The sequence below is a fragment of the Lycorma delicatula genome, chromosome 10, assembly GCF_047948215.1.
Source record: "Lycorma delicatula isolate Av1 chromosome 10, ASM4794821v1, whole genome shotgun sequence".
NCBI classification, from domain to species: Eukaryota; Metazoa; Arthropoda; class Insecta; order Hemiptera; family Fulgoridae; genus Lycorma; species Lycorma delicatula.
This window is the reverse complement of record NC_134464.1, coordinates 4,491,861-4,507,582: the sequence shown is the minus strand read 5'-3', so window position 1 is coordinate 4,507,582 and position 15,722 is coordinate 4,491,861. Positions and strand designations below refer to the sequence as shown.

Sequence of the window (15,722 nt, the reverse complement as noted above, 5' to 3'; positions counted from 1 at the left end):
CTAAGAGAAATCCATTAATAGTGATCAAAGAGTTTATGAATTCAGTTATTTAAGATATCCAATCTATGTTCTTATAGTAACACAGGTTGTAACATAGCCATATAATGACCATTAGCACATTAATGACCATTATGCAGTATTTTAACTTAAATTTCTTTTAACATTTATTTACCATAACGCATTTGTTGTTTAGCTCAAGTTGGCTGTGTTATATTTGCATGCTGTATCTTAGAAATACACTGTCATTACTAAGTTTAGATTTGTATTCATTCTGTCCCTTCACGTCTTATATTTCTGATACCACCAATTTTATTTGTAATTAATTTAAATCGTTTCAATATTACCTAATCTTGAAAATAGCAGTCTTAGTTAAATTTGATTGTATTTCTCTATTATTATAAATGTTTAATTATCACTAAAGTTTTCATTATTCTTTGTTACATGTAAATAAATTCTTACAGATCATGGTTGAAGTACAATAAAAGTGAAATTATATGCTGTTTAAACTATCATCTTAGTATTTAAAGCACGAATTTCTTACACATGTATCTTTTATTCAGTTTGATTAGTTTTATTAGAGTTTCTGTTCCGGAAATAAAGTTTTTGTTTGTAGTTATAAAATTTAAATTATTAGATATATTTAATTTTTATAAAAAATTATATTCTTTTATAATAATTTAAAACAACTATAATATTATAGCCACCAGATAGTCAAAATAAGAATGATAGTAAATGTAAGAGGTTTAGTTTATTGACACAAGTATATACGTACTGATGAAATTTATTTTAAATTTTACTTTTAATCTAATTAATTATAATTTATTTTTGACTATTGAAGATGGAATGACCCTCCGAAAGCACTATAGTTAGGTAAGTGTTCTTACCTTTTTATACTGACTGTTTCTGGTGAGTTGTAATTTTATAATTGTTTTAAATTTTATTTGATATAGTGTAAATATAATGTTTGAAAAAATAACATGTAAGTAAATCTATTTATTACATTCATAATTACTATTGTAATAGAGGAGAAACAAGCAACTTATATTTATTTCCTGTATCCATTCTACTTCTTTTCAGCAAAAACATGTGAATTTCTCATCAGAGAAACATTAAAACATTAACATTAAAGTGAAAGAAGAGTTTCGTAATCTAAATAATCTTTCAAATTATTTTGTCATTTAAAAACCAAATCTTAATTGAATATATACTGATATTTCTAATGTTCAAAATATTAGAAAAAAAAGAGGTTTATTAAAATTGGAATGTTATGAACAGGTTGCTGCTGCTGTGAGCCAGGTCATTTACCTCACATGTTAAGTTTAAATGCAGCATTTTCACAACGTTGGTTAGCATGGGAAGTAACAGCTACTAAGTACGTTTTAGAAGGTTACAGTATATCTGATAATTCTGCTGTATCGATGTTACAAGTGTTTGATTTCAGAAAAGTTTTGGTTACTTATTATGTGAAGGTACGTATTATTTTTTTTCTATATTTATTTTCTTAATTCTTTGTTTGTAATGGAGAAATCAGATTATTTTTTAAAAATTTACATTTCAAATGGACTAAGTGCAAGGCAACTTACTATGGAGAGATGCAAAGCCTGACAAAAATGAAGATATCAATGATTTTACAAAGTCTGATTAATATAATTTAAAAAAAATATATTTTCAATTTTAAGTAAAAAAAAAAAGAAGAAAAGTCAACATGAATTTTTAGAGAATTCATCTGTTACAGTGTATCCAAACTTAACTACACACCTCTGTCATGCGCTTGTGTAACAGTAACCTAAAATCTACTTACCTTGCAGTAGTTAGTTGTTGGAGGTGATCCTCATGAACATCCAGAAATATTTGTTAGCGTTTCTTCTTGTTTTCAAAGACTTTCACACGCTGTTCATGTGGAATGTTGTTGGTGAAAACATGAACAGTTTGAAGTTCCTGGAGGCTGTGGGGGTTTCCTTTATAAACTTTACTTTTTACATAACCCTAGAAGTAAAATTCCAATGGGCTTGTCTGGAGAATGAGATAGCCACAAGTCCTTAGGAATGGTTTGATCTCTGAAAATCTCTTGCAAACTTCCTGACTGCCTGGTTTTACATGCAGTCATGCTATCTTATTTAATCAAACCGTTATTAATTTCGTCCACAGTTAGCTCTTCCATGGATTGGTGAATGATTTCATAATAATAGCTAAATTTATTGTTTCAACAAAGAATATTGTGACGACTATTCTTTTGGTTATTGGAATCCATATCCCATTCTTCTGGTCACATAGAAAAATTTCATGTATGGCATATATGCATGGCACATCCCTGATAAGTGGAACCATGTCTTGTCAATAGAAAACATAGTCCAAAGTATCATCAGAATTGTCCACTAGAAGCTGTTAAAATAATTTACAATATCGAATCCTTTTTTCAGTCTGTGGCCAACAACTTTTGAACCAGTCTCATTTATATAGAATGAGACTGAGCTTGTGTGCAGTTGCAAACTGTCTTATGTGCAGTTGGAACACCAGTCTTTTTCTGTCAAACCAACTTTTGCATGGACTTGTTAGGATTATGTTTCTGTGCAACATAGTCTCATTGTCTGAGTACTCACTGTGCTCATAGAATGTGTATTCAACAAGAAATCTTCTTTACCTTTCCCTTTGTGCTGTTATGCATCAGGCCATTTCTCATATTCTTTTTGGTCTGTTGCATTCTTCTCCCCTCCTAAAATGTTTTCCTGCTCTTACTGAGAATGGTACTCCTCCCATTCCACCCTCTTTTACATTCTCCCTCGATCTTTCCTTCATCATAATTCTTTGCTTTCTATTTTCTTATATTCTCACCATATGACCAAACGATCCCAAAGCTCTTTTTTCCACTTTCTGTACCAATGGCTCTTGCTCAGCTGCCTTATTTAGTAGTGTTCCTGATTTTGCCATGTTTTATTTTCTATACTACACATCACATATTTAATTTCCATTGCTGCCAGTGTACTCATGTTTTTCCACAGTGTCAGACTTTCTGTAGCATACATTAAAATCAGGGAAAATATTGTGTTTTAAATTTTCACCTTGGTTTCCCAACTGACTTCCCTTTAACTTGCTAGTGTATTACTCAGCTGGTAATATACCTTGCCAGCCTAACTTATTTGATTGTTTACTTCTCCATCAATCTTCCCATCTGAAGAAACCATGTTCCAAGGTACTCAAAATTATTTACCTGTTGCTGTCTTTTCTTTTTCTGTTTAGCCTCCTGAACCATCGTAAGGTATTACTTCAGAGGATGAATGAAGATTATATGTACGAATGTAAATGAAGTGTAGTCTTGTACAGTCTCAGGTCGACCATTCTTGAGATGTGTGGTTAATTAAAACCCAATCACCTTGCCTTTTTCCATTCCATTCTAGTTAAACCCGGTTTACCCTTTGGATTTGTCACACAGACCACCTTACTCTTCTGAGGATTCATCACCAGACCTCTTTGTTCAAAAATCACTAGCCCACTCAGTTACTGAATTCTGTAAGTCCTCCTGATTGCTGATTAACAGTGCCATATTATGCCATATACAAGTAACTCAATATACACAGATCTCATTCTCCAGTTCCCAATGTGATTTCTCTTTAATCACCTCTTATGAATGGCCTTATTTATAATGCCATTCATCAGCACAATAAAGAGAAGCGAGCTCAGATTATCTCTCTGCTTCACACCTTCACTTATATTAAACCTTGCTGATTTTTCCCATCCTATTCTAAGAGCCCCCTTGATATTTTGATGCAAAGATTTAATTTTTCTGATCAACATGGCTGAGACTCAAGTTTCTACTAAACCCTTCCATAACTCCTCTCGTGGGATTGCATTGAAAACAGCTGTTAAATCAAGAAATCCTACATCTATTTCTTTTCCTCTGCTTAGTGCATTATCTGTAGCCATTCACAAGGTAAATATATGATATACAGTTTGTTTGTTCTTCATAAAAGCAGTCTGCTCATCTTCTAATTCCTCCTGTATGTGTGTTTCAATTTCTTTTCCAGAATAGGACTATAAATCTTCACAACCACCAATGACAAGCATATTGCTCTATAATTTTCATACTTTACCTTCTTGTGGATTGGAATAATCAAGTTCATTTCCCAGTCTGTCAGAATTCTCTATTCAAACCATGACTGGCTGCATCTTTTTCCACACCCAGTTTTCTACCATCTTTCCTTCATATTTAATAAATTCTGGGTATGTTCTATCATCTCCAGAGGATTTTCCTAGTTTCATCTGCTTTATAGCATTCTGGACCTCATTGAGAATTATTTTTCTTTCTTCCTCAGCTTCTAACCACACCTTAAATAACAATTGCCTTTTCTACAGTTCTCTTAAAAACATTCTCACAAAATTTTTTTACAGGTCTTAAATCTCTCCCCCCCCCCCAATCAGTTCTAAGATTGCCATTCTTGTCTATTTGTTACCCATTTTCCTTAGACTTTTAATGATCTGCCAAAATTTTCTTATTTTTCCTTTACTACTCTTCCATATCACGTCTAAAACTCTTCCATGATGTCGTCATTGCCACCTCTACTTTTTTTTTGCCTCTTTTCTTTATTGAAAATACTCCTTTCATTTATTTTTGAGTTTCATTCTTGTATATAACTTCCAAGTTTCTTTGTTTTGCTACATGGCCTATTTGTTGGTACAGGCCACCACTCTGGAGATGCTTAGGCCTTGTGATGGGTCTCATTGGGGTGGAAGAAAGTGGATGATGTGCTCCTGTGTGACTCACATTGGGGCGCAGCCGAATCATCCAGCCTTTGGTACAGTTTGCTCCGGCCAACATATTGGTCGATGCCACGGTCTAATGTTCTTCTGGTGTTGCAGCTCGGCGCCTTTTCTCAGCTCTAAATGTACAGTTCTTTGTAGTCCTTGCTGTTGCTCTATATTGTTGTCCCCTTAGCAGCCTTCTCTCGGTGATTGCTGCTTTGGTCTATGTCAGTATCATGCAGGGACCACAAGTCTGGTTATATTATAAAGCAAATTTTGTAGTATTATAAATGGCATGAATCCTAAAGCTGTAGTTTTTACAAACAACTCTAGAAATGTCGATTATGTTGGTTGTGCTTTTGTTGTTATCACCAGAACATACATGTTCAGCCTTCCTGGCATTGCCAGTGTTTTCATTGCAGAGCTGTGTACTATTGATGAGGCCTTGCGTATAATTTGCCCAACATTTTGATGTTAGCTTGGATTCTGTGTGATCGGTGGCATGTGTTCCAGGTACATTGTTGTCTGTGATATTCAGTATGTTGTTTCACAGGTGAATCACCGTAGTGCAGCTGTGGGTTTCTGCTAGATCCCCAGCCATGTTGTTGTTTCAGGCAGTGAGGGCACTGATGGTCCAATGGGGAAAACTTGTTTCGAGCCTCCTTTCACCGGTCATGTCGCTTTGGGTGATCTTGTTTGTTTCCTAGGGAGGATGGTTCATGCTGGATGGCAGGGTGGGTGGGATACTGGTATTAATAGTAGACTTTGTCCAGTTGGTATTGTCACTGTTGAGTTTCTCGTGTGGATGTGGCCATCAGGAGGGGGTTGTAATTTGTCATTTGTGAGCGGGACACACTGGGCTTTCTTGTGGATGTCTGGTGGTGCAAATGGGTACACCCGTGTATGTGTGCTGCAGCTGCTGGCTGGCAGTGCACTGCATCCTTTTGGATTGGTCTGTTGTGCAGCGTTATGTCCCTAGTTTAAACTGGGGGCTGGCATGCAAACTATTCTCAGGGATGGTGGTATTGATGTCTAGTATTTTCTGATTTCTTGGAGCCATCTGTTTATGTTCAAATGTTTTAGTTGCTGTGGTGTTTCAGCTGTGTGCGTTATTTGCCATGGGATAGATGAGTTTTACTAATTTAATTGAGATACAGGCTTTTTCCTTTTAAGATGTAATTTTACATTTTTGGGTTTTAGTTTTAAATAATTTTTAATTGTCGGTTATTATATTTATTTAGTTGCAACCAATATATCGCAATGATAACACAATTGCGTTTTTCACCCAGAAAAACAAAAATAAAAAATTCTTTGATTTTCTGTTTTACTTCTTCATTCCACCATTTGTTCTTTTGTGAGTATCACCGATTAAAATTGTTCCACGGACTTGTTTAGCTCCATTAATCAATACCTCCTAAAAGGTATTCCAAGTTGTCTCAAGTGATACTTTGCTGCTTCCACCTCATTTTCCCTGTGTTCAAGTTGCTCTGCCACCAGCCTTTTGAATTCCGTTCTACTTCTCACCCACCTTAATCTTTTCAAAACACTTTTTCTCTTTTGGTCTAGGTGTACTAAATCTTGTGTTTATTATATGCTAAGCTCTGCACTTCTGAACACTGAGAACATCAGTAACAGAATACCCAGCAGTTCTTGAATATGGAAAATAATCTGTATATTTTTTGCTGGTGTTTCAAATTTGATTTTGTTTATAGTTTTATGTCAAGTAAAAGGTGTTATTTCTGTTCTCATTTCTTCTGCATCATGCCTATGAATGCAGCCATGTCTTCTTTCCATTCTATTGCTTATTGTAGCATTCCAGTCTTCCATCATGACAATTTCCCTTGCATAATCTCTAGCTTCATCAATTGTTTCTTGCAAAAGCATATAAAATTATCCTTTTCAGACTTGGATGCATCGATGACACTTTTTCTTCCATCTGTAAATGTGCTTAAGTATTCTAGAACTAATGTTCTCCTATTTAACCAGTTTCTTGGATACAATTTCGTTTAAATTTTACAACCCCATCTTTTGCCTTGCATCCTTTCTAAACCCCCTGAGTAAATCATAATATGACCTTTTTCCAAAATCAGCTCTACGCCTTTCTTCTTTGCCTCACTAACACCCGATGCACTGATTCTGAATCTCTTCATTTCATCCACAATCTCACAATCTTTTCCAGTGAAAGAGGTAATATTCCATACTCCGAAAGTCAATATTTCTTTGTTCGTTGCAGTGCAATTCTGTTTATCTGGTCCTGTTATTTCCCTTCATTTTCTCTGAATAAGTTTTGTGTGATATCCCCTTTCATAATTTTTAAACTTTTATGGTTTAAGTGGCTAACTGCCTGAGACATCTTTGTTGTGTTAAGTCCATCAGGTTATGAGGATGAAAATCTAGAACTAAATCCTGTACTCTCCCAGCACTTATCTGCTCACTATCCCGGTTTTCCCTACCCAACCCGACTGGGGAAACTGAATTGCTCAGTTTTACAGGGGCACCGTACAAAGATTAAGTATAGGGATTAAAGCGTGAGAGGATAAGAGAATGCTCTTTTGTGCATTCTTATATAATGTAGATGGCAGATATCATTATGCTTTATTACTTCCATTTGCCAGAACCAAAACCCTCTGCAGGTCTGTTCACAGAGCCCACATGAAATATTCACCATTCTAAAGTTAACATCACTCTCAACACACACTGAAAGACACATTCTCAATCATTCAAAGGTGACAAATACAATGAATAACAGAAAATCAGAAACACCTTGTTTAAGGCCACCAACCTGACTCTCTCAGAAGAAAACTTCACTGTACAGGATTGTCAGCTTTTGCAGAAAACATTACTTGCAGTGCACGGAATACAATCTCTCAGCATATAATCATGTTTATAGAGGTGTGAAAAGCGACTTTTCAGACACACTGTATTAGCAGAAATATCAGTTATAGAGGCTTGAGTATTTTTATTTTTACCCGTTATACAAATCCTAAAACTTGATAAATTATTCTACGGTAATATTTATGCATTTATATTCTTATATCTTTTGTGATACTTTGCCATGCTTTTACTTTTTATGCTTTTCCATTGCATAATTTTCAATTTATTGTAATGTTTATTCTATTTTATTTATTTCAGAGTATAATTTACTATGCAGTTGGATCACCAAGATTAGAAGATTGGTTAAGATCACCGGTAATTCTTGAAGCTTTACAACCAATGGTCGATAGGAATTTTGTTGATCTTGATCCTATATTTAATATGAATATTGATGAGGATTATGATTTTAGGGCAGCTGGTATTACTCGTAATTCTTTTTGTAACATCTATCTAGAATGGATACAGTTTTGTGCTGATAAAAGAGATAAAGTAATTACTATTAAAAATAGCATTTATTACTTTTTGTATTCTAATTTATATTTTCATTTGTTTCCTTTCAATTGTTTTATTTTGTTTTTAAAGTTCTTTGATAATTTTTAAATTGTCTGAAAAATTTAGCCGCGTAAAATTCAAAAACCATAAAAAATCTCTTACTTATAAAAATGTTCATCTACAATTAACATAAAGGACATTGTAAAAGTAGTTTAAGAAAATTAAAAAGTTTGTTAGTAACCCTGTAAAAACGATTCAAATGTTTTGACTTACCTTAAAAAACAGATATTTTAAAAGTTTTGAAATTAGAAAAAGTTGCTTTTAAATGTGTATGGTTTATATAATGACTGATCCTAGAAGAGTTTGTTAAAAATTTATTGACAAATTATTATAAATTTGAAAAGATTATGTTTGAGTTGTATATACTTTGGTAATCTAAAGAGTTGCTGTCTGTTGAAAAGTAGTTTAATCCTCTCTAGTGCTTAAGAACTGTACTTACTTTAGTTTCCAAAGTGAAATTTCAGGCAAAATCTCAACAAGATTTCCATCTAGCTGAATTTTTGTACACAAGTGACATTTTATGTATAGACAAAAACAAAACATTGTTTGCACAAATTCTAATTGTGCATTTTTATGGTTTTTCTGAAATATCTTTAAAAATAAATATAAAAACTGAGAAAATTTTACACAAACACGTCTTTCTTTATTGTTTTTGTAAATGCAATAGACTGAATTAAAGATAAGATGTTTTCGTAAAGGATTGGTGAAGTAGAATCCTAGAAAATGTTTATTGATATTTAAGAGTTTAATACTAAATAATTTGTTAAAAAATTGTTTTATAGAGATAAAATAATTACAGTTTTAAAAAATTTGGTTCTCCTTGATACTCCTATCTTTTTTCTTCTTTCAAGAAATAATTTTTAAAAATCTTACCAGTTCTAAATCCCATTTAGTTTCTCATTAATCATGTAAGCTTCTTTTTTCATGTATAAATGAAGTATGGATCTTAACACAAAAAATTAGCTCGTTTGGAGTTTTTCTGAGATTGAAAAGAATTGAAAGACTTACATTGTTTTGCAATTGTAAGCAGTGTAAGAGAAAACTTTACTTTTGGAAAAATTAAAATTACAAAACATTCAGTAGTAGACATTAAAAACCATTTTCAAGTAGAATTTTCTGTACTCAGAATCTGTTTAAAAAGTAAATTGTCATATTTATAGTGTATAATTGTGTGTGATATTAAAGAATGGAAAAGATTTCCTATTTCAAAATTGAGGGATACTAAGGGGAAGAAAAAGCTACATTTTTACAAAATTACTAATCTGTATATTAGACATTTTTTTTTGCCATCTTAGATCTGCTACATTGAATCAATTTTTTTTTTTTTTTTAAATAGAAGGTGGACAATAGATAAATGATGTTAATGTAAAATGTTATAAGAAATCGATGGCAAAAAACTGTTTCTTGATGATTGCCTTCATTTTTGAGCTGTATGCAAAAAGGGAAAAATTGTATTAGTAATAAGGTAAAGTGGCCCATAGTAACATTTTATGTAATTTTATCTTCAGAATTACATCCATTAACAAAATATAAGTAGATAACATTGGAATTAATGACCCAAACACTAATAATAATAATTACAGTAGTAGTAGTAGTAGTAGTAGTAGTAATAATAACAATAAATAGTAAGTAATAATTTCCACCATTACTACAAATTAAATTGCTAGGTCAAGCGATATTGTTTAATTTAATCTTAAAATTTAATTAAGTGATTTCAGCTCTAAATTATGTAATACAGTAATTATTGGAAAAAGATTAATTTAAAAATGTATTACAAATTTAGAGTACTAAATCAGCTGCTATATTAAATAAAACCAAAAGAATAACTTTATGATGATGTGCGGCTATGGTGATAAATTACTGCCTTTACAAGAGGTATGTGATTTATTTAATAATAGATTTTGAAACATAGAACCAATAAGTAAATCGACTGACCAAAACAGTACAATGATGTAAAGAAATCAATACTGTAAGAAAACATCCTCACAGTGGGAGACCAAAAACTGTTACTAATGATGCAAAATCATAGATATTTTGCAGACATTTGTTGCAAATGACATCTTTTTTTTGTGTAATGAATCATTGACTAAAAAACAGATGTCTCAGGTAGGTCTCATAAATAAAATTCAGAAATTAAAGTTTTTTAGTCTCTCTTTCTCTGTTATCAATCCTCTGCTTGGTTTGTAATGAGCATCCAAAGTCGTTCTCTGTAGATGTTGCTAGCTTGAGCAGTTTATAATCATTCATGATCTATCTTATGTACTCCAGCCCACCCTTACTTTGAGGTTTCCCCTTCAGTTATCCCCTCGCTAATCATTTTTAATAAAGAATTGAATAATGTAATGCATGAGTCTTAAACCTGCAATCCACAGACTCAAAATAAGGTTAGTTATAAAAATGTCTTATTTTATTAAAAAAAATGCCGACAATGTAATTGTAATATTTTCCTGGTATTGGGTTATTTATATTTATTCTTATATAGTGGAAAAATAATGATATATCAAAACATTTCTAAAGATTTCTTTTTTAGACGTGGGAGGATGTGAATTATGATGAAATTTTATTGTAATTATATTAATTTTAAACGTTTAAATAAACCAAAAAAAGTTTTTAAGCATTCAAAAAATTAATATTTTTAAACGTTGATCAACCCCCACCACCAATATTGCCCCCCCCCCAAAGTATTTTTTGGGTCCCTACACTACTACTATGCATAGGAAGACATAAAAAAAAATCAGTTATAAAATATGCAATAAATAAAAAAATAGTAAATAAAATAAAAAATTGTTAGTTAAATTAATTTTAATTACTATTAATTAAAATATAATAACATAAACTGAACTTAATGTAAAGAGGGGTTATATTTGCAAAATCTTGAGAAAATTGACCCCAAAAATTATCTACCTCACCCCCCTGGCGATATTGATCGCAAAAGTTTACCAGCAAATTGCCCCATATACATGATTCCTTACAAAATCAGTTTATCCATTCAAAAGTATCAAACAGGTGCATACGTATGAACATTACCATTTTTGTTTTTTTGGGGGGTCCTTGGGTCATAAAACATTGAGAAATTCCAAAAAAACCTTACCCCATTATTTGACTGATTAACACACTTTCCTTCTTGCGGCATAGTTCTTAGTGCTATGATGTCAGTAAAGTAGTAATATTTGCATATTTATGAAATAAATCTGCAATAAAAACTATAGTAGTATTTGCGCAAAACTGAATTTAATTAATACATAACAGTTTAAGAATTTTCTAAACCAAATGAGCATATCTCAGTTTTATATAGCCGTTTAATTTGTAGTTGTGTTGTTAATTATTAGTTATTGTTTATTATTATTAATATTATAGCGCTGTTTAAAATTCATTATTGTATGCATTATGAATGTAAAATACAATAAAATTGTTCATGCAGCGTGTTTTACCTCGTTTTATTGTCGACATGACTTTTCTGTCATTGCAACTTTGAATGCTTGTAACTCGATAACAAAGGCATTAACAGTAAAATGAGTTTCACCATTGTTTTTCTTGTAAAATTTTAAATCAAAATCGTGTATCATATGTCATCCTTCGTGTGTGTTTAAAAAAATAAGTTTCATTCAGTATGGTGAATCCAAGATGGTGGACAAAAATTAAAAACCCACCATAATACAGATTTTTTTTTTTTTAACTATGTAGAACCCCATTTCTTCTGTCTCCAAATGCCTCTCAGATGTGCATTATAAACCTGTTTCCATACTTAAATATAATCTTGTATATATTAAATGAAAATGTATTTTTGCATGATTAGAAAAGAAAGTTAATTTTCTTATTATAAATTCTGAAAAATATATTGTAGAACAAGAAATTTTCTGTAAAGGTTTATTTCTGATGTAAATCTTTAAATTTATTGTAAATCAAGCATTGGTATTGCTTTTTACAGATTACATCAGAAAGAAAAGTATAAACTGACTTTCTTCAGTGTTAGAGAATTTTCTAGTCTATTGTTATTGTTTCAGAGGAAGAAAATCATCAACTTATGTCAAACATTAATCTCAAATGATGGATAACTATTTTAATCAGAATGTAATGGTTCTGGAAACTTCTTGAAACTATCTTATTTAATTAACTTATGATCAAAATCGTTCTTAGCAATATACCTGTAACTGAAAATTTTGTGATTTTTTTAATTATTTTACAAATCTAATGTATCAAATAAACATTTTTTTTTTACATACACTTATAAAAGAATTATTAAGTCTACTTTTATGTGATTAAAAAAAAAATTGAGAAAATATTACCTTGTTAATAAGTTACAATGCATCCTCAAAAAAATGTTTAGATGAGTAGAGATATCCAGATGAAGAAGATACCTATTTCTTTTTAATGATAATTTTAAATCTGTTGGAATTTTTACATTTTTTTTATATCACCTCATTTTTTTTTTATACAAGTTATAACATAAAGCCTTCACAGCATATATTATAATTGAAATATTAACACGTTGTTCTTTGCTTGATAATTGCAGATGATAAAGCAGTCCTCTCATTTATACACAAAAGATTCAGATGATCATGAATTAATTGATGCATTATTTTATAAGATAATGTTGCATTTTATTTTTTTAACATATAAATATGTATTTTTTTAGGCTGTTGAAAAAAGTAAAGATTCAACCTTAGTATCATTATGTTTTGCATTAAGTCTACTGGGAAGACGTACATTAGGCGCTGCTTCACATAATACTGTATCAAGGTAAACTTACACTAGTTTTTCTGTTTCAAAATGCAGGGTGCATTTGTATTTTATTGTTTATTTGTACTTTTTAAAACCTTAACACCTGAGCTTTTAAAATATGCTTATCTGCCCTGTGACAAGCTTTTTTTTATAAAGATTTGTTTAAAGCCACAACTTCAGAATAAGACATCAGTTTACCTCTTTAAAGTTAAGAGAATATAGTGTATTGTACAATAACAAAGGAATTGAACTTTCAGTAATGCAATATCCTCCTGAATATGTAGTTGTGGTGTACTATTAAAACTACAAGTACACTGCTTATAATATATTTTTGGAAATAGCAAGAAACATCGTGTACCACAGGACTACTGCTAGATTGGGAAGGAGAGTTAGGTCAGAAATTTGAAATCATTAAAGAGGCAAATTTTTTTTTTTTTAATATGCTTCTAACTTGCTCCAAAACGTTTACATTACAGGAATGAAAAATCTAGGCATTTGTTATCAGAAATTTAAATAAATTAACAGAAATTATGTAGAAAAGTAATTTATGTACATTTAAATGAATAACAAGTGATAAAACTAAAAATTTGAAAAACCATTTTGAAGAAACATATATCTACTGCAGCATACCCTGGTGGCTTATAATCGTAAAAATAATCTAAGAATCTGGTCTGAAGTGATGATCTATGTAATGCCAAAACCTCAAAATTTGCCTAGCTGTTTTAGAGTACACATCTACTGCAGCGCCTACTGGTGACCTATAACCTTATAAAACTTGTGTAAGAACCTGCTCTGAAGTGATGATACCTATATAATACAAAAAAAACCACATCAAAATCAATCCAATAGTTTTTGAGGAAAATGGTAATAGACATACACTCACACAAACAAAACCTTTTACCCCAAATGCATATACCATCTCCATTCCATTGTAGGTAAAAAGTTATAACAAAAGTTTGGTTTATTTTTGACAGACCTCTTATAACTTTACTTCAATATTACTATGTAGTAATGTCTTAATATTATTAAATCATTAATAATCATACTCATTTGTATAGTCAGTATCAAAAAACAAAAAAAGTTCTATAAAAATGGCCGCAATACAAAAAATTTACTGTTGCATGTTAATTTCTATTGTTGCCCACTGCAAATTTAAATTTATGTTTGTTTACCATAAAAAATATAAATTAAGATCAGTTCCTCCAATGAAAAATTGTATAAAATTATAAAAATGCTTGACTGTACTTATGCATCACCAAATCATCAAAGGTAGCGTACAATTTCACTGTTCACAAATTATATACATTTCATTCACGAAATTAAACATTGGAGATTAATGAAAACGAATGCATTACGGTAGTTATACTGCCATTCTTTATTGAATTGTCCCTCATTATTCTTTATGTTAATAATAATAAGTATAATAGTTATTTATAATTTATTAAACATTTTAATTACATTACATTTAAAGTCTTATTCATCAGCTCTTTTCATGTGAATTTTTCACATTATTTATTTAAAATTGTTGTTTTCTCTTAACGGCATAATTTGTTAAAAGAGTTATTTTAATTTATTGTATTTAGATAAAAACATTTCTTTACTCTTAATATTTTTTTAGCAGAAATAAAGATTGACAGAACTAATATATACAGTATTGTGCTTCAAACAGTAAAATTTGTCACTCAAATTAAATAAACTTTCAGGAAGAAAACATGTAATTATCCAGATTTTCTGGTTACTGTGATGACCTGCAGTCTTTGTTATTCTGAAATTATGAATGATATAAATTGTTTGTATTTTTATTTCAGTGTTGAATTTTTCTTATATGGTCTTCATGCTTTATTCAAAGGGGATTTTCGTATAACATCAGTTAGAGATGAGTGGATATTTTCCGATATGGATTTATTGAAGAAAGTAGTTGCACCAGGTGTCAGAATGTCATTGAAATTACATCAGGTAATATATACTTAACATAATTCTTATCCATTTAAGTATCAAAGTTGGAAAAATTTTTGTTAATTTTTTTTTAGTCTGTCACTTTTTCTTAAACTTCTTGTCTGATTGCATTATTTTGGGTATATTTAGTGGAACAATCTGTTTACAAGGCAGAGGGGGAGTTGTAGATATGCTCATAATTACTACATTACAGTTTAATTGGTCGTGTGTTATTCTTGTTTGCCAAATCCCTGAAATAATTTACTATAAGATGCATAAAAAAAGATTTTAACTGTTGCTATGATGACTTGATATTGCAGTAAAATAAGTTGAGGTGTGATAAAAAAAAAAACGGGAATTTTTAATTTTTACTAAAAAGATTTACTTATTCTTTTGAAATCTCTTATTCTACATTGATTTTGTCTTCCTCAAAGTATTTCTGCAATCTGCAAAGTTGCGACATTGTTATGCCAATGTTTCTTCCAGAACTCAAAATATTTGTGGAAAGTATTTTTTGATATATCTTTAAGTTCACTTGGCAGTTTTTTTCTTTTGACAGTGGAAACAAGAAAATGTCACTGGATGCCATGTCTGGACAACACAAAAGGCTCCAGCATCAGTATGGTGTTATTTTTTTGCTAAATAATCGCACATTAAGAGCTGAAGTTTTATCATTGTGCAAAATCCAAGAATTCTGCATTTATAATTGTTTCCTTCACATTGTCTCACAGAATGGCCTAAAACTGCTAAGTAATTCTGTTTATTTACTGTGCACAATTTTACTATAATTTATAATGGATGTAATAAAAAAAAAAATCAGTAAGGAGAACCTTTAACATTCAATCAAACTCTTTGTGCTTTTTTTGTTATTAGTTCTTAAGGAAGCTTCAATCGAGATAGAT

General features: G+C 30.9%; 1 protein-coding gene across 3 annotated transcripts in view; it reads left to right on the top strand.

Annotated features, from left to right (window-relative positions):
• Positions 1 to 15,722, top strand: part of pcx (pecanex) — a 192,970-nt gene that overhangs the window by 147,306 nt on the left and 29,942 nt on the right. For all 3 annotated transcript variants that reach the window (XM_075377880.1, XM_075377879.1, XM_075377878.1), the window contains 4 exons: positions 1,276 to 1,469; positions 7,870 to 8,100; positions 12,800 to 12,903; positions 14,694 to 14,841. In XM_075377880.1, coding sequence (XP_075233995.1) covers positions 1,276 to 1,469; positions 7,870 to 8,100; positions 12,800 to 12,903; positions 14,694 to 14,841 — 677 coding nt within the window. The remainder of the gene's footprint in view (positions 1 to 1,275; positions 1,470 to 7,869; positions 8,101 to 12,799; positions 12,904 to 14,693; positions 14,842 to 15,722) is intronic.